The following is a 24,316-nucleotide window of genomic DNA, read 5'->3' on the forward strand; positions in this document are numbered from 1 at the left end:
ACTATCAAAGTAATTTCTTTGTTCTATGCAGCCATGCCCATGGTTTTCATGGTGGGAAAAAATGGCTTTTTCTAACAGTTGGTTAGCCCATTGTCTTTCACCTAAGGAGCCAGTAAGAAGTCCATACAGTTCTGAGTGGGATCATGAAAACAATGATGATTCTACTTTCTTGCAAATTTGACCATTCGAAAATAGACAGTACAATGCCTAGTTGCTAGATTGCTACTTAGAAAAGAGTCCATTTAGTGGACTAAAATGGTGTCACTATGAATGGTGGCAGAGGTCAACCAGTATTTACCGGGTCTAACTGTGACTACTGAAATGAAGACAGAACTCAAGAACTAATAAGACATTAATGGAAAGATTCTTGAAGGAGTTGGTATACTCGCTAAAGGGAAGTAACAGTAAAATAACATCTATGGGCTAGCACAATGTCTCAGTGAGCCAAGGTGCTTGCTGCCAAGGCTGCTGGTGAAAGATAAGATCCAAATTCGAAAAGTTATCTTTTGATAGCCACATGTTTTCCATGTATTCACACTTACACTAACACACTATGGGCTCACAAACACATGTGGAATGAATGAAATATAAATTTAAAAGTAAAATAAACAAACACATAAAGAATGGAGCATGTGTGCTGATGATCATGGGTATGCACACGAATCGAGCAGGGAAAGATATATGACTGTTGGGAGATGACGGGTTATATAAATTTAAGTATGGCAGTCAGGTAGCATGTGAAGTGTGAAGATCTGAGAGAGACAAGGAGTATGTCTCATGAATATTTAGAGGAAGATTTGTCTAGACATAGGGGATAACAAATATCACAGTGTGAATGTGCAGTGCACAAGGTGAGGAAATAGTAAGAAGTGAATAAAATGGAGCAGGAGGTAGTGGGTGGGTCTCCGAGCCTAGGTGGGGCATTTTAGGGGTTAGATATTTATCATCAATGGATGAGAAGTGAAAGGGTAGGACAGTGATGGCCTTGCGACCACACTAGGTTATGAGAAGCTAGCACTACTGAACAGTAAGGGACCATTTCTAATCCCAGGATGGACAGAAGGAGTTTGTTCCTTACTCCTGAAAATATATGAATGCAGTGTGTGTGTGTGTGTGTGTGTGTGTGTGTGTGTGTGTGTGTGTGAGAGAGAGAGAGAGAGAGAGAGAGAGAGAGAGAGAGAGAGAGAGAGAGAAGCCAGGCAAGGTAGGTGGAGGGATTCTGGGGATGCTCTAACCTCTACATTCCAGCTTTCTGGAGTTAGCATTTCTGGCCTTATGTGTGGGTTCAAGGGTCTGGGTCTCAGAGTCTCATGCTAACTCACTGAGCATTTTCCTTACTGACTTATTCCCAAACCCATGAGAAGTGGTAGATTGTTGATAAATTCAGAAGTCTATTCCAAGTCAGTTCTAGGAGCCAAAATAAGGAGGGGGGAGATAGTATATGGTAAAATGCTTGTCAGATAACCTGAGTATAATACCCAGAACTCAAAATGTGTGAAAAAGAAGCATCTTTCTCAAGGTGCTTCTGATGTCCATACTTGAGCTGTGGCATGTGTAGGTTTGCACACACTCCCACACAATAAATTAATACACACGGAGAAACACACACACACACACACACACACACACACACATGCACCAGTATAAAAGAGTCAAGGATGCCTGTGATTTGGAACCTAAGAAATGAAACAACTAGCTGTTTGCTGAAATGGGAATGTTATAATGGATGTGTCAAGATGAAGGACAGGAAGTAGAACTCAGCTTAAGGAAGACTCGGTCTGAGACCTTATTAGATGACATTTCAATAGTTTCAGCCTGAATCCATCCATACTGCAAGCAGAACTGCTACTGGAGGTTTATCCTACAAGCTGCTCAGTGTCCTATGGATTCATTCTTACACAATCTGGACATGAGACTGTCAATATGCTTCCCCTTAGAAATCAACACTTTCAATCATTTTCAAGCCACCCACAAAAAATTTCTCATTAGCCTCATTAAAATGATGATGATAAGAGTTACTTCTCTTTGGTTTTTGAGTGACAGAAACCCATCTTCGATTACTGAAGAGGCTAATTACTGTTGAGTCAAAAATGCTTTTAGAAAGCACAAGTATTTGGATATAAAAAATTAAGTGTTTAATGGAAGCTACAGTACTTTGCTTGAGAATTCTTCTGTTATTTGACAATCAGAAACAACACCTACAGCAGCGCTGATGGAAATCTTTGCACGCTGAATTCCATGATTACAAGGACACACAGCTTGCAAATTTTAAACTAGACTGTTAAAGCCTGCAGCATGTATTTTGAATTCACAACATGCAGTCAAGAGGGAGTACATTTGATTAATAACAGTAGTTCAAGCTGACTTTCTTCTTTAGCTTTCATTTATCCACCCAGCTATCCAGTCAGCATTTAATGAGAAGCAGCCATGTGCTCAGAATGGACTGGCCACGGGAAATGGGTGCCTCGGGCAGAGGACTTTCTGTAAAGTTCATGAACTGGAGGAGAAAACAGAGACCACATCAGGATTCAAAACTGGTATCTCAGTTCTTATACCTGCAACATAAAGACGATTTCGTTATATGATTATGGGAGCCTTGTCAAAGTTCTTAACTAGGACTGGAAGCTAAACCTCATTAAGGCTTATGATGATTATTCAAAGCTGCCAGTAACAACATCAGAAATAGCTATGAAAGATGCCGTCTTATCCTATTTTGGTACATGCTTTAAAAATCACTAGCATAATTTTAAAAAGAATAGATGTTCTTTATATCTGATTTTAAGATGACTGAAGATCTTATGAAATTTCCTATTCAATTTAGAAAACGATTGTTAGTAACATTTATAAAACAATGTGCAGATATAGGTGAACTGCAGCACCAGGAGAATACCATTTTAGAGAGAGGTTTTATTTACTTGGTGAAATTCCCATCAGACTTCAGTTGTACCAGCCCTGGATTTCTGACTATCTCTGGGCTTCTTACCCAGTTCCCAAGCACAGAGCAAAATCACCATAAACCCTGGTGTTGAAAGGTAGGTGGATATTCTGAGTATGTGGTTGGAAGAAAGGAGAAAATAGTGCTTTAGGCTTTCTGGATGATTGCCCTATCACCTGCTCTGCCATCTCTTTGAGGGAATCTAAACTTCTTGGAGCTCAGTCTTCTCATTTCTAAAGTGAAGACACAAATAGCTTCCAAGGCAATGTTACCATAAGAATTAGGAATCAGTACACGAACAGTGTTATGAACTGTGAGCAGAAATTGCTCACTAAGTGTTAGCTGTTAAAACCGTAATTATCATCATCGTTATGTGGAAATTTGTCTATGTTGGCGCTCCATTATAAAAGGGTGTGATTCATTTTTCTAAGACTCTATTTCATTCACTGTGTAGTATTAACACATGGCTGCTCTTTTCCTTCCGTCTCCCCAGTTCACAAAGTTCATCACCGAAGCCTCTGATATCTTTGTCTTTTATATTATTTTTACAGTTATTAGTGTATGAGCACATGTGTTTATATATAAGTATGTATGTATGTGTGTTTGCATATACGAATGGTCATATCACATTTTGAAAGTCAGAGGACCCTTGTCTTGAGAGAGTTCATTCTTTCATGTGATTGTGTGGGTTCCATGAAACTCAGGTCTTCAATCAAGCCCAGAGGCAAGTACTTTTACAAACTGAGCAATCTTGCCAGCCCATTATGTTGTTTTTAAATTTTTCCTAGTGAGAAATCACATTGATTAATAAGTCAGAAGAAAGAGTCAGGTAAACTTGCTTGAGTGTACTTTTGCAATCAGCATTTTTTTTTTTTTACTGATGCTGGCTTTTAAAATGTGAATAATGCGAATATTTAAGCTTTAGTAATACTCAGTTATTACCAAGAGAACCAAATATCTTTACTGAAAAGTTGTAAATACAAACCGTTTTCCTTTTATGTGTTTTCAAGTAGCACATTCTTGGCCTAACTATGTGTTATTCATAAGAGTCTCGGTTCCACTTTCCCTAGTAATTAGGTAAGGATAATGTTAAATCCTCACATTAGTGGATTGCTTACAAATGAATGCTACAGAAGGTAATAAATGCCTCTGCTGCTACACTGTTGCTCAGTAGAGCTCGTTAGGCTAATAATTTGCTAGTCGCACTTTTTCTTTTTATAAATAATGCAAAAGTAAACATACAGATTTCCTCTATCAAATGGCAAGGATAAATTAACATCTAAAGTAGTAAGATGTATATTTTAATTTATCAGTATTATAATATTGCTTGCCCATAATATTCATCTATGTATTACTGGCATTCTTAGCAGTTTAGGCAATGAATGTAGGCTTTCAAATACATTTGGACAAGGGAATCTACAAATGGAATGTATCCATTCATGTCTCTACCAAAAACAACAGTTGTTTCTTTTCTATGTAAACTTTGTGAAGGACAGAGATGTGCAAAATTAAATTTAGAAAATAAATTAAGAAAAGCAGTATCCACTAACAAATCTACCAGCGTGCTGACAGCCCTTAAACCCTTTGTGCTGTGCTTGCCTCTGCTTTAGAATTGAAATCAGAGGGGGAATGATCATTAATTATTTGGGACATGGAATTTTCTCAGCCACTGTTAGCTATGATCACAATGACAGTAACCAAACAGTTCATTCAAACTAGCGTGAATGTGCTGTGAGAAAGCAACTAAATGGATTACCTTCCCACAAGCACATTTTGCCACCTTGAACATTTATGTTCGCGTGGGGGTGGGTGTCTACTTAGAGAGGGATATTGTGAAGGTAGTAATGTAGATGCCTTCAGTCTTTCCAGAGTGTAGAAACAGGATTTCATTGCTCAGTGAGATTAAATGCCTTGACTTAGCCATTCAGGTGGTCAAGGATGCCATCACTGATAATGAAGAGTCTTTGTTTTTTCATATTCAAAAAAGTGGAAGAATGAGATTGAACTTACGGGTTTTCTTGGTGGTTGCGTTAACTGTGGCACTGAAGGGACCAGCACCTGCGCTGTTGTAAGCCCGGACGGCCGTGTAATATGCCAGATTGCTCTTCAGGCCTCGGAGCACAGCTGATGTCTGATTTCCTGCCACTTTCACTTTGCTGGATGATTCTTCTTCTCCTCCATTGTTCCAGTAGCGCACCTGGTGGGCAGCAGACAGAAGCCATGCACACAGCTGGACCAAATACAGCCCTTTCCAAACTTCAGTCATTTTCATTAATGGGGGTGCTATGATGCATTTTCTTGTTTATGCCACTGACGTTCCCAGGAGACCCACTATGTGCCAGGTGCTGCCCTCAACCTTGTCACAGCTATTGGTATATCGAAGAGGGGAATGAATGAGGGAAGAGTTAGAGAATAATGCTATAAACAAATGAAGTGGAGACATTCAGGACTCTAGGACCAGCAGAGTATAGGATTGCAAATGCCAAGGCAGAGGAGAAACCCACAGCCCTAACATCAAGCTCTTGCTATTTTCATCCTTTGCCGGCCTAGCCTAAGGCAGATCTACAATGTTGGAATGCATTCATGACACCGGAGTAAACTCCACAGGGAAATGGAGATTCCCTTTGGAAGTAAAGCAGTATGTTAGGAGGGAGATTTGGGAAAACTGAGTGGCAAGTGGAGTGGTCTACAGCAATGGTCAAATGTTAACAAGGCTACCTGTGCATGCAAGGCCTGCAGCAAGAAGCAGGAAGCAGGAAGTAGGAACAGCAGCTATCAAGGGGATTTGTCACGGGGATTTTTATTATTCTGTGATGTGCTAAAAATAATTTTGGATTTGCTAAATAGGTCTATTTATAAATGGTATAATGATACAAAAATAAACCAGTGACAACATTTGCAGAAAGAAGAGTAATGAGTGATGATGTAAAACTTGTTTCCAGAGCAGTGCAGGGTCTGGTCAGTTGGTAAAGAGCTTGCTGCTCAAACGTGATGCGTGCAGTTCAGATCCTTAGCACCCATGGCAAGGACTGGGTGTGGTGACATGCACCTATAGTCTGCGTTCTAGGGTACACACACAGGAGAACCACTGGAGATTGCTGGCCAGTAGGTCTAGGAAGACCAGTGTGCTGCAAGGTAGGGGGCCCTGTTTGAAAAGAGAGGTGGAAAAGACGCTGAGGAAGATAACAGGCATCGACCTGTTCTTTACAGGCATGACACACACACACACACACACACACACACACACCAAAACACAAAATATATGTACATATATTTCCTATGTACTTTGTGCATGTGCTATAGACTGTTGCTTTCTTTGTTCCTAAGTTTAGATTCTTCAGGAAGTCAAAACAAATTAACAAAGACAAAACTTAGCAATCAAAAGCTTATGCAAAATGCAACCCTGCTTAGGCCAGGAATGAGAACAGTTACTAACAATTGCTCATTTAATGTAAATAGAGTAGTTAATAGAGATATGAAGATGAATTGGAACCTAATAAAATCATATTTTGTACTTCTGTAAACAGATGTGCCTGCCCTTCTTTGTTTTTGGCAATAGACAACCTTTTGTTGTGGCATCCATTTCTTTGAATATTGATAATAAAATATAACTATAAAATAATTGCTACAACTGCATAACTATCTGTAGTTTGAACATCATACAACTAGCAACAGATCTCTACACTCACAATTCTAAAGACAGTGACCATTTCGAAGACGGGGCAATCTCTATAATCATGGACTTAACTCTGTGTGAACAGAAGCTTTAGTGCTTATTGATATTACGCTATGCATCTTTTTAAAAGCAAAGCAGTGGTAGTTCAGTTGTTAGAATGTTTATGGAACATGCACAAAGCCTTATGCTCAATGCCCAGCACCCCTGAAAACTGAGTGTGTTGGATCACACCTTCAGTACTAGCACTCTGGAGCTGAAGGAAGAATGATCATTACTCAAGGATATCCTTGGCTACATAGAAAGTCAAAGTGTAGCTTAGGGTAGAGATAGTACATGATGAAAAGTGAAATGTATAAAAATTAGAACTGCAATTATTGAGTGATGTTTCTCAGCTGTAATATTCATTGTACAATACTCTGTAGATCAAACAACGCCTGCTGACTGGTTAGATAGGACATTGGTTTTAGCCCCCCAGAGCAGGAAGATATTAGAAGCTACCATATGGTTTTCTCTAAAAGCACATATAAATTTACTCATATATATATATATATATATATATATATATATATATATATATATAATATCACAATGTAAATCTTGGTGTTTTATAAAAATGTTTCCAAAGTACCAAAATACATTCTGTGCCCTGTGTATTTCAAGACTCTCTTTCTCATACATGTGGTGTTTTGAGTTATTTCCATGAATTTCTCTTACAAAAGAGTTATTTGTTTTCACGAGAATCTTAGTTTGGGTTTCCAAACCCAAATCCTTAGTTCTGAAGTAAATATGATTTTCTTTATAAAGCCACTGATAATCAATATGTTAACAGACACCAAAATCTTTTATAAATATTATATTACCAATACTGAACCCTGTATGTACTATGAGGTTTCTATGATCTGCCCTTGAGGACACTGTATAGCTATTTTCCAAGAGTGACATCTAATCAATAATTATAATAAAATGTTATAGAAAGTTGGAAAGCTTGTGGCATGGGATATAGCACAGGTTGGAAAAATATTACATAAATCTGGGTTATAATAATCTTTCTTTAATAGATGACACAGGAGAGGAATGGAGGAGTTTGCTAACTCAATCAAGATCTTGTTTAACTTCTATTCTCTTGTTAGTTTCTAATCCCTGATACTTTCTTTTTCTGAGATATCAAATTCCTTCATTGTAAGCAGCCTAAAAATGTTTTCTTAGGAGACTGATTAAAAGAAGAATTAAAAATAATTCATAACTGGCAAGTGAAATCTAGTTTTATAAATCCATTTATAGAGAGCACTTGAAAGTTCTTGTTAATAATACATGTTAAAGTACTAGGACCTAACTCTGTGCATTGAAGGAGGGGTTCATCTTTAGATCTGACTTGATGAGAAGTGTTAGAAATATTTAGACGCAGATAAAATACGTGACAAATTTGTACATAATACTAATCAGTAAAGCGGGACTAATATTTTTAGATAGCTATAAAAAGGTGAATTAACATACAAATAACCTACATTTAAACAAGCAATTAGAAATTTTCCTATAAGCAAATTTTCTATAAGTATTCCAAAGTGTTCTGCAACATTTTGCTTAAAACCGTATATATCTTTTGGTTGGTTTATTGTCTGTTTCTTGTTTGTGGAGCTAGGAATTGGAATCTAGGACCCCGAACATGTAAGAAGCCTACCTCTATACTTACTTCTGAGACTATCTTTACTTTTAATTTTGAGAGTCTCTTTATATTACTTGAGTTCAAACTCACTATGCAGTCCTGGCTGGCTTTGAACTCATCCTCCTCGTTTGTCATCCCCCGAATTAGCTGTATTAGCAAACCTAGCTGCTAAAAAAATTCTACATTATTCCATTCTACATAGATTATCTTCTAGATTCAAAAAGTAACAGCACTCCCACTGAGAGTGGATACAATATCTCCTTGCTACTATCCAGTTTTTATATGCAGTCACAACATGAATGTGTGAAGAGCAGGGTGTCTACAGAGGAGGAAAATACTGAAATGTATACAAAAAGGAGTTGCTATGAAGTCGGAAGAACATGAAGGCAGTGTCTATAAAAAAAGGAACAACACTTCTGTTATAAATGAGGAACTATACTGGGAGTCACAGGTGAATATGAGCTAACAGACTACTAAAGGAGACTAAAAAGTTATCATCTTTATGACACCCAAGTGTGTTGTGAAAAGGATAAATTAATTATGGGAGAATACATATAAAGGTCAGTTAAATTTGAAAACTAGTGAGCAGAACTCTTAAACCTGAAAAGAAAAATTATTAAAAAACGAAATCATGGATAAGGATGTAGGTGAAGATGAACGGTGGAAATATTTATGTTAGCCCAGACATGGTCCCGAGAAATAATAAAATTGCAAAGGGGAAGCTAAAAGACATGGAAGATGGGTTGTAGAGTTCTAATCAGAGACCTGAATAAGGGACCAGGAACAAAACAACATTCAAATGATCCATTGATAAGAATTTGTAGAAGTTGATGGACATAGGCACTTTCATCTGCTAAACTCATGCAGAGTTTCTGTGAGAAAATAACATGAAAAACCACATGGACAGAGAAGACATGGTACTTAAAAGTGAACCATAGCTGGAAACATGGCAGGTCTGGTTTACTTCATAACGGGAGTGAGCAGTTGCATCTTGGTTTTTTGGAGATGAAGCTGTGTGTGTGTGTGTGTGTGTGTGTGTGTGTGTGTGTGTGTGTGTGTTGCATTTATTTAATTGCTAAAGGCAGTCTCACAACACAGGCAATGACTTATCTTTTCTCAGAGTTCTCGTGCTGAACATGTGTTTTCCTTAAACATAGCCCATTTTCTACAGTTTCAATTACTGTCAGTGGGCCACAAGCTTCTTGCAAGTGCCATAGAGTAAGATGTTTTAAGAAGGAGAGATGATGTTTGTGTAACTGTTATTAAACTATATGATTCCATATATGGTCTAATTTATTTTTTATTTGATTTATTTAATAACTATTTCATTATTAGTTATTGGCAATCTCTTTCATATATAGTTTTATAAATTTATATATATATATATATTTATATATATATATTATAATTTTTTATATATATATATCTCCTTCCTTCATTGGCCTGGGTATTAGATAGGCCTCTGAGCTTCTTTGGAAACAGTGGTGCTTTAATTTGCTGATGAGATAATACAAGTTTGTTTTGGTTTTTCTTCTGAATTATAAAACCATTTTGCTAATCAATAAAATTTTATCTGGTTAAGTAAACGAAAATAAACTGGAAGAATGTCAGGAATAAGAATGTTATCTCTATCTCTGAAAGTAATTTGGTTACCCAAAAGTCATCCTCCTGCTGCAAGGACTCTTTATGATCACCACAACAGAGATTTCTCTTAATTTAACAATAAACTGAAATGCAACACAGAAAGATGTTGTATTGAAAAATGGTTTCTTTGCTTAGCCACTAAAGAACAGAATTAAATCAAGATTACTTTTTAAGTAGGTGAAAGTGGTTATCTGTGTGCTTGCATATTTTTAAAAGTATGAATATTTTAACATAGGTGTTACAATAAACACATTGAAATAAGCAGAAGACATGCACAACTACACTGAGATATTGTAGGAAACTCTACATTCATCTTTCACTTATGGTCAATCTGCTGTTGGCCCTGGGAGAGTCATCTGGATCAACTGCACACATCAATCTGGCTCATTTTCCGCTGTCTTCTCATTGGACATCATTTGGAGAGGCTGTCTAGCAAAAACACTGCACACCTGGGAAGCAAGGGTTGCCCTTACAGATACATGGCAGAAAGCCAAGCCTGCAGTACACTCCACCATCCCAGTTATGATGGAGCATCATAGCTACCATGGAGCGTCATAGCAACCACCCTCTGCTGTAGAGCTCAGTCTTCCACCCGCTCTTAAAATCTGCATTTATTAACTTAAATAAATTTTGTCTGAATTGAGTTATACAAATATTTCCCAATTGTCTGTGTTGAATTATGTTCATTTCCTATGCAAATTCATTGCTTAATAGCAAGACATGTGCATAAAGATATGTACATTTGCTCTAAGAGAAGGTGCTCAAATATTTGACGTATTTTTCATTCTAATGAAAATGTTAGGGACCAAATATATTCTTTACATCTAATGGGAATGGGAGGCTGAATGAAAGCATCAAGGACTCCCAGTAAAGTGTTCTGCTGTATTGTATTCCTTCTTGTGGCACAATTAAAACAAACATCTATCAGATTCTTCCAAGATATGGCATGTTGTACTAGTTTACACGTATAGCTTTATTTTACACACCGAAAAAAATTTATTTTGCAGGGGGTTATTTCTTCTTTAATTTTTTTAAAAATTAAAAATAATTATGAGCATGTTATAATTGTATATACTTGTGATTGTCAACTTGATAGACCGTAGAAATGTATGGGGAATGGAACTCTGGACATGCCTGGGGGGATTTATCCTGATTGTATTAATGGAGGTGGAAGAGGCACCTGACTCTGGGTGGCATCATTCTTTGACTAGGATCCTAGAATGGATAAGTGCAGAAGGGAACCTGGGCAGAAACGCAATCCATTGCTCTCTGCTCCTTACTGTAGACATACTATGATTAGCTGTTATTGTTTTCTGTCAGGTTGGACTATAAACTCTATCTCTTTCTCTCAGAGTTGCTTCTGTTGAGGTATTTTATGATAGCAACATGAAAAGAAACTAAGGCAATGTTCATGTCATTTAGTGAGATATTTTAGTTTCTGTACACATCATGCATTGCTCAAACCAGGGTAGTTAGCATTTCCTTCTCATTTTTTCTTTGTTGTGAGATACTTTCTTATAGTTCTGCATACACACATAAATCAATACAGTAAGTTATTATAAATGATATGAACTCAGAGCAGCTGTGGTTGGATGCACAACACCTGCAGAAGTTCAATGAACATGAGTGGGGCTCCACATGTCTCACCCCAGGTGAGGAGCTTTTGATAATCGAGAGCTGCTGGGGAATTACGAGTCAATTTTCTGGACGTGGCCCTTGAATGAGCCTTCCTACTCTCAAACAGATTGCCTTATATCCATACACATGAAAACAAATATTACTCTCAGGTTTGATCAGAGAAATTGCTTTTTTGCAATGGATTTTGGTGAATACAGAGATTCCTAGCTGTTAAAACTGCTAAGAATATGTGAGTGTAGGGTGCTCAATCCTGAAAATAACCATTGCAACCATGGATTGACAGTGAATGCAGTTTTATGCTTGCACAAGAGTAGGCTTGTCATCAACAGTGGATGGTGAAGAACAGTGTCTTTTACCCCTCCCTGAATCTTGCCTAAAGGGATGGTCCTCATTGTTAGCCTGCAAGATGGCAATGGATAGTTCATACCCATGGTCACACAGATTGCCCTGGTGAAGCTCAGTAGGCACAAGAGTAAGCAGACATGATGTAGTAAAGGGATTTTTAGGGAGGAAGATGGTCAATAGGAGTGGAAGGGAGCTAAAGGAGAGTGATTAACATGCGTTATATACATGCTTGATATCTTCAAAGAATATATATTTTAATATATATTAGAAATTAAACTGTTTCAAAGAAGAAGAAGGAGAAGGAGCAGGAGCAGGAGAAAGAGAAAGAGAATAAGGACAGGAGAAGGAGGAAAAGGAGAGGAAACAACAGTTAGTATGCATCATATAAGGACCTTGTGTTGTTTTCAAGTATCTAATCCCCACATACCTAGAGACTTCTATTCTTTATCTTTTCTGTCTTTCTTGTTCTTATTTCAAAGGGCACTGGGAAGATATGAGCCCAAGTGTAACAACCACTTAGCAGATGAAATAAACTGGAGCCCAGAGAAATGAGCTTCTCAACTGATGCTTTGTCAAATCAGAAAGGAAATTAGTCTAGATGCTAATGACGGCGTGTGCACAGCTTGCCACACTGCAGTGATCAGCTCTCACAGAGTGGAGAGAGGCAGAAGCCATTAATAAGTTCAAAGCCAAACCTAGGAATCTGCAACCCACAAACTCAGCCACATGACAGATAATTAATTCCTTTGCTAAGTCATTTATCCTTTCAGGTTAATTTTGAAATAATTGCTGAAATCAAGAAAAGGTATATTTTGATCAGGCTAGAATTACATACATTAATTCTTAATATTTCCCCTAATTTGTTCATGAATATCTTAGCTCATTTTTTCTTTCTTTTTGCATATCACATACTTTGGGAAGATATTTTACATCATGAGTTCTTTGACACACACTGCATGCTGCATTTGAGCATTCTCTGCTTGTTCGTTTTTGCAAAAATAGGTAAAATGTAAGTATGTTCCAAGGCAAAATTTATATAGAAAGTCTCAATATCAATGTGCTTGGATACTTTTGCTTTTTGCCCTACCTGAACACTATATGTACAGTGGACTTTATTTATTTATTTATTTATTTATTTATTCTTTTCTTCCTCCTTCCTTCCTTCCTTCTTTTCTTCCTTCCTTCTTTCCCTCTCTCTCCTTTCCCTCCTCGTCCCCTTCCTCCCCTTCCTCCTTCTCTTCTTTCTCTCTCTCTCTCTCTCTCTCTCTCTCTCTCTCTCTCTCTCTCTCTCCCTTCAGTGACCTCTTACTCTAATGTACCATTTGGACAAATGCTACTTTCTTTATTTAATTATCAAATAAAGCTGTGAGTTATTGGTTACTATTATCTTTATTTTAGGGGAACTTTGCAAAGACTTATAAATGTACTGAAGCTCACTTCCAAAACAGCAGAGTCCAAACTGTATTAATTTAATCAACTTTTTGCATACTGCCTTGAGAACTTGTGAAGCAGGAGCAAGCAAATCAGTGAAATTCTTTGGCCCATATGGGGTCTCTCTCCTCTCCCAGGGGTATCCGAATGTATGGAAATGGGGTGCCCTCTACTACATACTCTGGTGGCTTCCATTAAGTTCTTTGGTTTTTCTCTTTCTTTTCTCCTTCCTTCCTTCCTTCCTTCCTTCCTTCCTTCCTTCCTTCCTTCCTACCTTCCTTCTTTCCTTCTTTCTTTCTTTCTTTCTTTCTTTGATCAATCACATGCTTCTTTTGACATAAAATCCACTTTCAATAAAATGTCATTTTTGGATTGATTCTTCAACAGCTAAATTCATATATTTAAAAAAAAAACAGGGCTAGAGACATGGCATAGATTGTAAAGTGCTAATGTTACCTACTTAGTTAAATCCCTAAAATCTAATTAAAAATGGTGGTGTGGCTGGTATGTCATTAATTCACTTCCATGCTTAAAACCCCTTGTCATAGAGGCAGAAACAACTGGATATCTGGGGCTTACTGACTAGATAGTCTTTCTGAACCAATAAAGTCTATCTAGGGTCAGTGAGGTATCCTTTTTATAAATATAAAGTGGAAAGAAATAGTTGAGGGTACTTAACACCAACTTTATGCCTGTACAAACATGTAGTCATCAGCATACATAAGCAATGTATCAATGCCACCTGCCAACAGCCAACACTCTCAAGATGTTTTGTGTGTCTACAAGTCCAATCTGGTGCACTCTTTCATTGAAGTGTTTCACAAGGTACAGCCATTTTGGGACTTATAATTCTATATTTTGTTTGTAAGAGCAAAAGCATTCAAGGTTAGCAAGCAACTTTGTTTCCTACCTAAAGAGAGTCAAGTATACAGGTTAATTTTCTTTGACTAGTTGTGATTAAAAACAGAATGCTATGTCTTGCTCATCTAATGGGAATTTCAATTAAAGTTCTTCTGGGGTTCCCTTTCCAGAGCTGGGACAGGTAACATTTTGTGACATTTGATGTTAACACTTTAGTCGTACCAGCACAGAGATCTTCTTGGTGGATGTGTAAACACTACTGAGTGACCACAGGTGTCCCCTTCTGTGGTCTTGCCATGAACCTGGGCACTGCTAAAGCATTATAAAACAATGTTTTCCATCAAGACTCAAAATTTCCCATATTTTCTTCTCACGACCCTCCAAGACATACAGAACAATCTACTGACATTTCTTACACCATGGAAAGAATGCCAGGAAGGCAAGTAGGTCTCAGGCCAGGTGACTCAAGTTTCCTGAGTTTCTTCAAGCTCCCTTCAAGCAAGAAAGCTCAGGACTCAAGTGTCTGCTTGACACTATTGTAACAAAACTGACAAGTCAAGTTTTCATTAGTTCCTGTAGACCTAGTTCCCAAGTGTTTCTTATTATCATGAGTCATATATTATGAAAAACGCCCTCTTAATGCTTCATTGTTCAACTTCTTGAAAGCACACAGCTTATGAAACCACTCACATGGCTGGGCCCTGCGTTACCGCCATTGCTTTCCAGCTGAGCTCCTGATTGCAGCCCACATAGCTTCTCTGTTGTCACAATTTTCCGACCTGTGGGAGCTGCTGCCACTTCCTTATCATGGCCTCCTGCTTACACCCACTGCACAGAATCAGATGCCTGGACTCCTACGCTTTTTCTCTGGCATCCTTTTTATCCCCTAGTTCCCTTTCCTTAAATGTGTCTCTTATTTCTGGTTTGATCTCTCTACATCAAAACCTATTCTTTTGCTGAACCATAAAAGTTGTCACTTTTCTGATACGTACTAAAAATGTACATTGCCTACATGTTTTCATCCAGTGGTTTTAAGGTTACTCATAACCCCGGGGCAAGTCTGGGGAAGTGGACTCTGGCCTACTTGTTGAACATCTTTGCTCTGGTGCCTGTCCTTTCCCAAATCACTAGTTAATATTTATTTAAGTCAAGCCTTGTTTTGCTACAAGGAATGAAAACACTTGGGGCTATTCAAACAAAAAGAGACTTTAATGAGAAGAGCAGAGTGAAAAAGAATCTCAAGATCTACTTGAGATTCAGATAACTATCACATGGCTCTACTCTTTTATTCTTATAAAAGTTCTACAAGATCCTGCTTGCTTTATCCTTCACAGTGATGCAGGAAAGAATCTGCCCCCACCTTGTCTTCCCTGCTTTGGCCAGCTTGCCTCTACTGTTACCTTGGAAAATATGAAATACATCGAGGAGCAGATACAGCACCTGAATGGGTAGAATGTCTACAAAACGTACTTACACAGGTCAGATCAGCCCCCAGCTGATTGTGGTAGACTTCTTATGGATCAGTTGGCTATGATCCCGTGACTACCCTGGGACACCCACCTGTGATTGGTTGGAAAAGTAGAAGGGAGGCAGCTATACAGAGCTAACGTGTTCATGTAAGGTTGTCTGAATCACCAGGTCTTTCTCATGTTTATATTCCTCTATGATTATTTGCCTTTTCTTTAATTTCCTGGTTAACCTTTCCTACCACTTTGGACTCTACCCTTATCCACTCAAACATTTCTTGTCTTGCTGACTTATTTTGACTTTCATCTTATTTGGTCTTGAGATATCCTCCCTTTAAGTAGTTCTTATTTCACCAAATATAGAGGTCACTGCAAGTGAGAGTTATGCTGCAGGCAGCTAAATACTCTAGAGATTAAAAGAGAATCTCATGACATAACACGAACACCAAGAAAATAGACCAGAAAGCATGGTAGGGAGAATATGCTTTCCTGATGAGAAAATAATTATATAAACTTGACACTGCAGTTCAGTCACACTGTTATTTTAGTAATCTGTGTAAAAAAATGGGTTACATGGCTTTCTATGATATGTACAGTATGAGTCTTCTCCACCCAACTGATTATTTCTATCTACCTAGCAGAGTTAAATAAGAAGATGGAACAATGAATTTGCCAGTAAGAAAATTTCAGCCTAAGAGTGTTTATTAAAGATATTGAGGATAAGAATATGAAATGAAAGAAAGTAGAAGCAACATGTAAAGAGGCATTAATTGTAAAGCAATTACCTCATAGCCAAGTAAATGTCCATTGCTCAACTTCCAGGGAATTGTGTTCCAAGAAACTTCAATTTCTGAGGAAGAAAGACTATGGGCAGAGATTTGAGATGGGGCGACTGTAGGCTCTGTTCAAAAACAACAATAACAATAAAAGGTTAGATTGACAATGTTAGCTATTAATTGGTAAATCATCTGAAGTTGTATTTTTTTTTGTTTTCAATTTCAATTCAATTTTTGGAGACAGGGTATTTCTTTTTAGTCCTAGCTGGCTTGGCATTGTTTAGGTGATCTAAAGAACTGATGAAAACCATCCTGCCTTGGTTCTAGAGAACTATGATTACAGGAATGTATCACCATAACTTTTTAATTTAAAGGTTGAAACTCTTTAGATAATAATAATAATAATAATAATAATAGCATTGATCAGGTAAAGAGCTTTATTTTTCTATAAAATGTTTGAAATATTTGTCATAGATGGCATTCTTCTGCTTTGTAAATTGTAATATCATAGTCAGTAGGTTTTCATTACCTAATTGCCAAGCAATGTATTTCTTTATCCCTTGAACATATTTTTTGTGACCTCTTTTCTTCCATCTATCTTGCTATCTTTATCCTGTCTTTGTTTACTTTCCCTTCATCAGTTGCTTAGCAACTTCTATACATACAAATGCCACTGACATATTATCATGCCCAACACAGGCCAAGGTCAAGTAGAGGCCATTAACTAATAAGTACAGGGTAAGTGCGTTTTCCAGTCTGGGTCCAAAGGAAGCAGAGATTTAAATGAGATAAATTGCAAATGCTGTCAAAAGAATTTGTTGGTGAGTTGTCCATGTTATTAGGCTGGAAATCCTCTTTGTAACAAATATTCCTGGGCTATATAGGGTTCACAGAGATTCTCCTTTCCCAGGATACTGGTTCTTAGCAGAAATGTTTCCAACATCAATCTTTGTATTAAATGGTCCTGATCATTGTCCATAGCTACATTAAGCAGAAATAGAATGAGGGTTCAAGGATGGTCAAAGTGGGTTCTCAGAGACTCTCAGGGTTGGGACTGAAACACTTAGCACCAGTCCAACACTGGCATTCTAGAACATCAGATCATTTTCTGAGCCTGCCTGATTGTGGATGTTTACTTTGGAGGTGTACTGATTGGATTTTGATTTGACTCCGTGAGGTGCTATAGCATATTTCTAGCATATATCTTACCTCTTTAAAAGCAAACCAGAATTGTGCTTTTGTTCTTTGAAAATAAAGATATTTTACTATGTTGCAAGTCAGACAATAACAGTAATAGTAAAGGGGATGTGAGCAAGGCAGAAATAAGCAGAAAGCTATAGCTGGATGTCTTTTCCTTCTACTGCCAACACTCAGGTTTTAGGTGCTCAGGTGCATAAGTAGGCAGTGTCTAAAGATTTCCTGTTTCATCATGTCCTTCCTTCTTCCCTTGTTCATCATGTCCTGTTCTTCCCTTATAAGTGTCATAATTTCTGGAAAATGTGCCTGGTTATAGATATTGGGATCTATTGCTTGAAAATATTTTTGTAACTTTATTACTCCTCATTAATATAAAATAAAAACATAAGACTAGATGTGGGAAGTCTTACTAAAACTGCCTACAATGGAATTTTCAACTTTGAACCATGTAATATATTTTACTCTTAGGTCTGGAAGGTAGGAGAGAGAACATTCTATCACAGGTTGTAAGTTCAGAAGTCTGGAAGGTAGGAGAGAGAACATTCTATCACAGGTCATAAGTTCAGAATGTGTAAGCCAGTGTCCACTGGGTGAAATTGTTGTTTTCCCATTGACTATGTATTTTAGCAAATTCATTTACATTTTTCATCAAGTTACCATTTTCCATTTGTAAATGAAGACTAATAATTCATCCTATGCAGTAAACTTTATTTGAAAATTCAAGTTGGCAGTTCCTGACATGTGGTGGGCATTCCATCTACCATGGTAACTTCTGCTCTTTTTATGAGAAAGAACTTGATAATAGGGTTACCGCTCAGTTGACAATATCTCAAATGGCAAGTATACCTGATTCTCCTAACTCCATTATCATTTTCTCAAGAGGGCTTGAAGGAAGATATTGTTTTTTGATTTCTTGAGGGGTTATACAAGAATGACTGAACAAATTCTGAGTGAGGTATGTAAGTGTCTAAAACAGTTGAAGTCATCCTTCAAAGAAACACACTCTACAGCACTTAAATGCCAAACTTCTGGGTCTCATTATCCATCATATTCCTGTCCTTTTCAGAGGCCATAGGAAATAGAACTTGTAACTCTGGGCCAGGGTAGTTTTATGGGTTGCTTAATTTTTTATACAAAAAAGAAAAGTGAGCTTTGTAAGGCCCAGTATCCCATGGCAAGATGAAACTCAGGTTTAGAGTAGCTCATGAAGAGTTTAACTGAATATTATGACCTGTTACTATGCAGTGAGTCTTAACATTTCTAATCAAGTGTGGTTGATTGTTAAGACCCACATAAGTAATTTAATAAGAGCTCTGATAACTATTCATTTGAAAACAATATATATCTGTAAAGTCACAAAGAACATAATTTATTTACTTTTAAACAATGCCATGCTACAGATTGGGGAAAAAAATCTTCACTAACCCTACATCTGACAGAGGGCTAATATTCAAAATATATAAAGAACTCAAGAAGTTAACCTCTAAATATTCAAATAACCCAATTAAAAGATGGAGTACAGAGTTAAACAAAGAATTGGCAACAGAAGAATCTAGAATGGCTGAGAAGCACTTAAATAAATGTTAAAATTCCTTAGCCATCAGGGAAATTCAAATAAAAATGACCTTGAGATTGTACCTCCCACCAATCAGAATGGCTAAGATCCAAAACTCATGTGACAGCAGATGCTGGAGAGGATGTGGAAAATGAGGAACACTTCTCTATTGCTGGCAGGATTGGCAACTGGTACAACCACTCTGTAAATTAATCTGGAGGTTCCTCAGAAAATTGAAAATAATTCTATGTGAAGACCCAGCTATACCACTTTTGAGCATATACCCAAAAGACACCCCACCATACCACAAGGACACGTGCTCCATCATATTCATAGCAGCCATATATGTAGTAGCTAGAAGCTGGAAATAAGCTAAATGTCCCTCAGCTGAAGAATGGAAACTGAAAATGTGGTTCATTAACACAATGGGATACTATTAGGCTCTTTAAAAGAAGGGCAACATGCATTTTGCAGGCAAATGGATAGAACTAGAAAATAATCATCCTGCGTGAAGTAACTCAGGCCCAAAAGGACATGCATGGTATGTACTCACTGATGAATGGATGGATATTAGCCAAAAAGTACAGAATATCTAGGATACAGCTCACAGACTGTGGGAAGTGTAACCAGAAGAAAGGCCCAACTGAGGATACTTCAATCAAACTTGGAAGGGGGAGGAATAATCACAGGAAGAAAGAGAAGGAGGGGCCTGGTTGATAAGGGGAGAGGCAGAAGAAAAGGGGAACAGGATCAAGTATGGGGGATGACAGAAGAGAAGCCCAGAGGGCCAAGAAAATGAGTGGAAATAAGCAGCCTTGGGGTAGGGAGGACCCTCTAGAAAGTACCAGGGACCCAGGAGGTGAGACTCTCTCAGGCCTTAATGGGGGTGGCCTTAGCCCAAATATCTAACCGTGGGGAGAGGGAACTCAAAGAGTCCACCTCCAACAGTAAGGAAGGGCCTTAAGTGAGGGGACTGGGTTACTAACCTTCAGTCAATATTTCTGACCCAGAATTGCTCCTGTCTAAAATAATTCTAGGGACAAATTAAAGAAGAGAATAAAGGAAAGGAAGCCCACCTTGGGATCCTTCTCATGGGGAGGCACAACAACCTGACACTATTACTGGTGCTAGGATGTACTTACAGACAGGAGCCTAGCGTGGCTGTCCTCTGAGAGGGTGAACCAGCAGCTGACTGAGACAGATGCAGACACTTACCCCCAACCAGTGGACTGAAGTCAGGGATCCTTATGGTTGAATTATGGGAAGGATTGAAGAAGGTGAAGGTTGGGAGCCACACCACAGGAAGACCAGCAGTCTCAATTAACCCAGACTCCAGGGAGCTCCCAGAGACTGATCCACTAACCAGGAGCATACACCAGCCAGGCCGATGCCACGGGCACATTTATAGCAGAGGTCTGCTTGGTCTGGCCTCGGGAGAAGATGTGCTAAATCCTAGAGATACTTGAGGCCCCAGGGAAGTTGGGGAAGAGCACTCTTTCAGAGGCAAAGGGGAGGAAGAATGGGATGAGGAACTGTGGGAGGGGGACTTAGAGGGGGCAATGACTGGAATTTAAGTAAATTACAACAACAAAAACAATACATCTATGAGGTTGGAACTGATGCCTTTGTATATTTCCATACCTTCCTCTGCAGAGAACACGGTTGTCACTGGGCTAAAGGGTCCTTCACCTTTGTTATTGTAAACACCCACTTTAACTTCATATGGTGAAAAGGGCACGATGCTTTCATTCCTAAAGATGTATCTTGGGTTATCTGGGGATGTCACCACTGTCTGGATCCAGGTGGTAACCCCAAGTGGGCGGAAAGCCACCACATAGCCAAAACCTCCTCCATTCTGTAGTTCTTCAGGGACTGGCTACAAAGAAAAGACATATTAAATCATCCTTACACATAAGGCCAGGGCAGGGTAAAAAATGGTGGAACTATCATTTGTTGAGTTAAAAGTAATTAAATAGTGATCTATATGAAATTGATCTTTAAAATGAGAAAAGCACCATGGGACAGTCAGCTGAGATGCTCTTAAAGAGGCATACATCACTCATTCACAGGCATCCAGATAATGAACTTGCATCATCTCTGATTATTCAGATATTAGAATATAACATGATTTTAATATGAGTTTCTAATAACATAAACTTTCATTCTAGCAAACCTATTATTTTAAGATAAATAAAAACAATCAATGTAAATTGTATAAAAAGAGATATACTTGGATATTATGACAGTATAAAAAAATTACAGAGAAAAAGGAAGCTAATATAACCAATTAAATTCAAAGCTGCATGGCATCAAGTAAAAAAAAAAAATTCAAGTTATACTCTACCATGGGACAATGGCATTTTACTTGTTAACATCTGAAAATTACAGATAATTTAGCTCTAGTGTTTCTTAAGTGTTAAATTTATTGTTATAGTATTTTCTAATTGTGATGTGAAACTAATGCTAAGAAAATGGCCAGAAAGAAACTAGGCACTCAAGCACATGATGGTCTGTGTGACATTGATTGGAAACACAGGGCTGCATAGAAAATTAAGAGTAAACAAGAGTGAACTGTTAACACCTGCTTCTCAGAAGTATGTCAAGAGCCAAGTGATTTTGATCAAGCTGTTTATTATCCCCTGGCCTTGCAATTTTCAGAGATACCAAATTAAAAGGATGGAATGAAAACAGTATGTACAAATGAGCAGAAAATTAGTTAGCATAGGATGCTGCAGGGGAGGAGCAGCACCACTAGCATCAATGCCTCTAGGACCCTGACCACCACCACTTGCTATAGCATGATGAACCAGCTCCAGGACCCTCAGAGTTACAGGTACCACTACAATCACTACCAAGAACATCAATATTATTAGCAGAGCTACAAGATGCACTAGTATCTTCATCAGTGCTGGAACTGCTAGAATTAGCAGTATCTATTATTCCACTACCACTATTAGTATCACTACCAGCAAGAGGATCCTGTATGACCCACATCATTATTCCTAGATCTCCTATCACCAATGCCACAAGCTCTATAGAAACACCAACAGAACCACAACTTCTGACAGTACCAACACTACCCAAACAACCAGAATCAATACAGAAAGTTCTTCCAGAACTACCAGCACTACAGACAACACTACTATTTACACCAGAATCACCTAAACAATACAACCAGCAGTACTGTGAGGACTGCCACCATTTATAGTACCAACAGAACCAACACTAGAAGTACCATGACTTAGCTCACTAGAAATACCAACAGTTCTACAAGTATCATCACCGGGATTGATAGTGTTAGTATCAACACCACTATCACCTCCATTACCACCAAATGTACTGCTACCAGAAGTAGCATGATTTGGATTGGCTACAGCACCATTACTATACCACCACAAGTACTGGGGCCAATAATTTTACCAACACTATCACCAGTAGTAGGGATATCTTCAGTTAAATATGACCACCAGTACCACCACCAATGCTATTATAGCACCAATGCCAGTATCTCCATTACCAGTAGTACTAGAACTACCAATGCTGTCAGTACTACCACTAGCAGAAACAATGGACCAGCACTACTGGCAGAGCCACTAGAAGTATCCTTACTAACACCTAGCACAATTGTCTACACTGCCACCAAGACTATTAGCACTACTATTGCTGCTCTCATCAGTACCACCCCCATTACCATCAGCACTATCACCACTGATACTACCAGCACAGACAGTGCTATGGACATTATCTGTGACACCAACAGTACTATCACTGTCAATTTATCAGTAGCATCACAAGAATCTCTATAATCAGCAGGAGCAACAGTGTCAACACCATACTACCATTCATGCTACCATGTGCACAGAAAGCGTGAGCCATTAGTACTCTCTCAACCAACAGCACTATCATCCACATCAGTGTCAGCACCAGATCCTTGTCCTGTTACCAGCACCAGACTCAACAATTCTAGCACAAGACTCAACAGTTCCCCAAACATGAGCATCATTAGTGACATCAAGAGCAAAAACAGTAGCCCCTTAAACAACATGATCAACAGTTCCACCCTTCCACTTGGGCAATCCATCAGTAGTAGAACACTAAAATTAGCAACAGATCTAGTTTTATCACCATCATCATCACTTAGCAATACCATTGCTGCACTAATATGCCACCAGTATGTCACAATAACCAATGCTGGCATCAATGATACCAGCACCTAGACCAGCACCACAGTTACTAACACCAACAAAAGCAGCACCACCACCACCACCATCATCATCACCATTGTTATCCTCTTAGTTGTCATTGCATCGTCATCATCATTATCATCACATGGAAGAAGGCTGTGATGAATGCATGAAGAGAAATACACTGGTGGGAAAGATGTGGTCCAGACACTTACATCCCAGGTTATCACTAGTTCAGATCGGCTTCCACCTCCTCCGCTGACCTCAGAAGGTGCAACTTCTGGAGCTGGGTAGGTCAGAGACACAGAGACAAAACCCTGCTTTTATTCCATAATATCTGAAAGGAGACTCATTTACTTATTTGTAATAGCATTGAGTTTTGTCCTCAACACACTATAAACACATTACATAGCTGCATGTGTATATGGACATTTCTGTATCTCATTAGAAAAATCATCAAAACTATACTCATATGCATTTATAAAACATTTTGTCAAAGTCATCAAATGATATAATTTACATGAAATCATAAATAATTCAGAAATCTCTGTAATAGTAAGAAAAAATATAACCCAAATGAAAACTACTTTGTCACTAGGGTGACAGAAATATGAGGAAAGGTGACTTCTTAGGACATACAGGAAATCAGGATGGTAGGGATTCTTCCAGATTGAGAAGGAAGTCTCAGCATGGTACAGGCTCTGGAAATAGCCACACAGACTGGAACCCACAGGTCCTGCTAGGAAGTGTTCTTGATAAAACTCCCCCAGATGTCAGCTTTCTCGCTCATGATGAAAACCTTTTGCTTGGTAAACTTAAGATGAAACTAGGATCTAAATTCTATGGTGGGCCTTTGTAATGCACACAGCTGTATTTTCTGGATGCATGACACATGGACCCTACATACACATTGTGTGAACAAATGAAGATGAGAGGCAGTAAGCA

The 24,316-nt window shown here is 38.3% G+C and overlaps 1 protein-coding gene across 1 annotated transcript in view; it reads right to left on the reverse strand.

Annotated features, from left to right (window-relative positions):
- The window catches only part of Cntn3 (contactin 3), a 401,246-nt gene that overhangs the window by 13,649 nt on the left and 363,281 nt on the right, over positions 1 to 24,316 (reverse strand). The window contains exons 17-20 of the mRNA XM_052174442.1: positions 23,587 to 23,657; positions 20,829 to 21,063; positions 16,445 to 16,560; positions 4,946 to 5,132 (exon numbers count right to left, since the gene is read on the reverse strand). Coding sequence (XP_052030402.1) covers positions 4,946 to 5,132; positions 16,445 to 16,560; positions 20,829 to 21,063; positions 23,587 to 23,657 — 609 coding nt within the window. The remainder of the gene's footprint in view (positions 1 to 4,945; positions 5,133 to 16,444; positions 16,561 to 20,828; positions 21,064 to 23,586; positions 23,658 to 24,316) is intronic.

This window comes from Apodemus sylvaticus, chromosome 2, assembly GCF_947179515.1.
Source record: "Apodemus sylvaticus chromosome 2, mApoSyl1.1, whole genome shotgun sequence".
Taxonomy (NCBI): Eukaryota; Metazoa; Chordata; class Mammalia; order Rodentia; family Muridae; genus Apodemus; species Apodemus sylvaticus.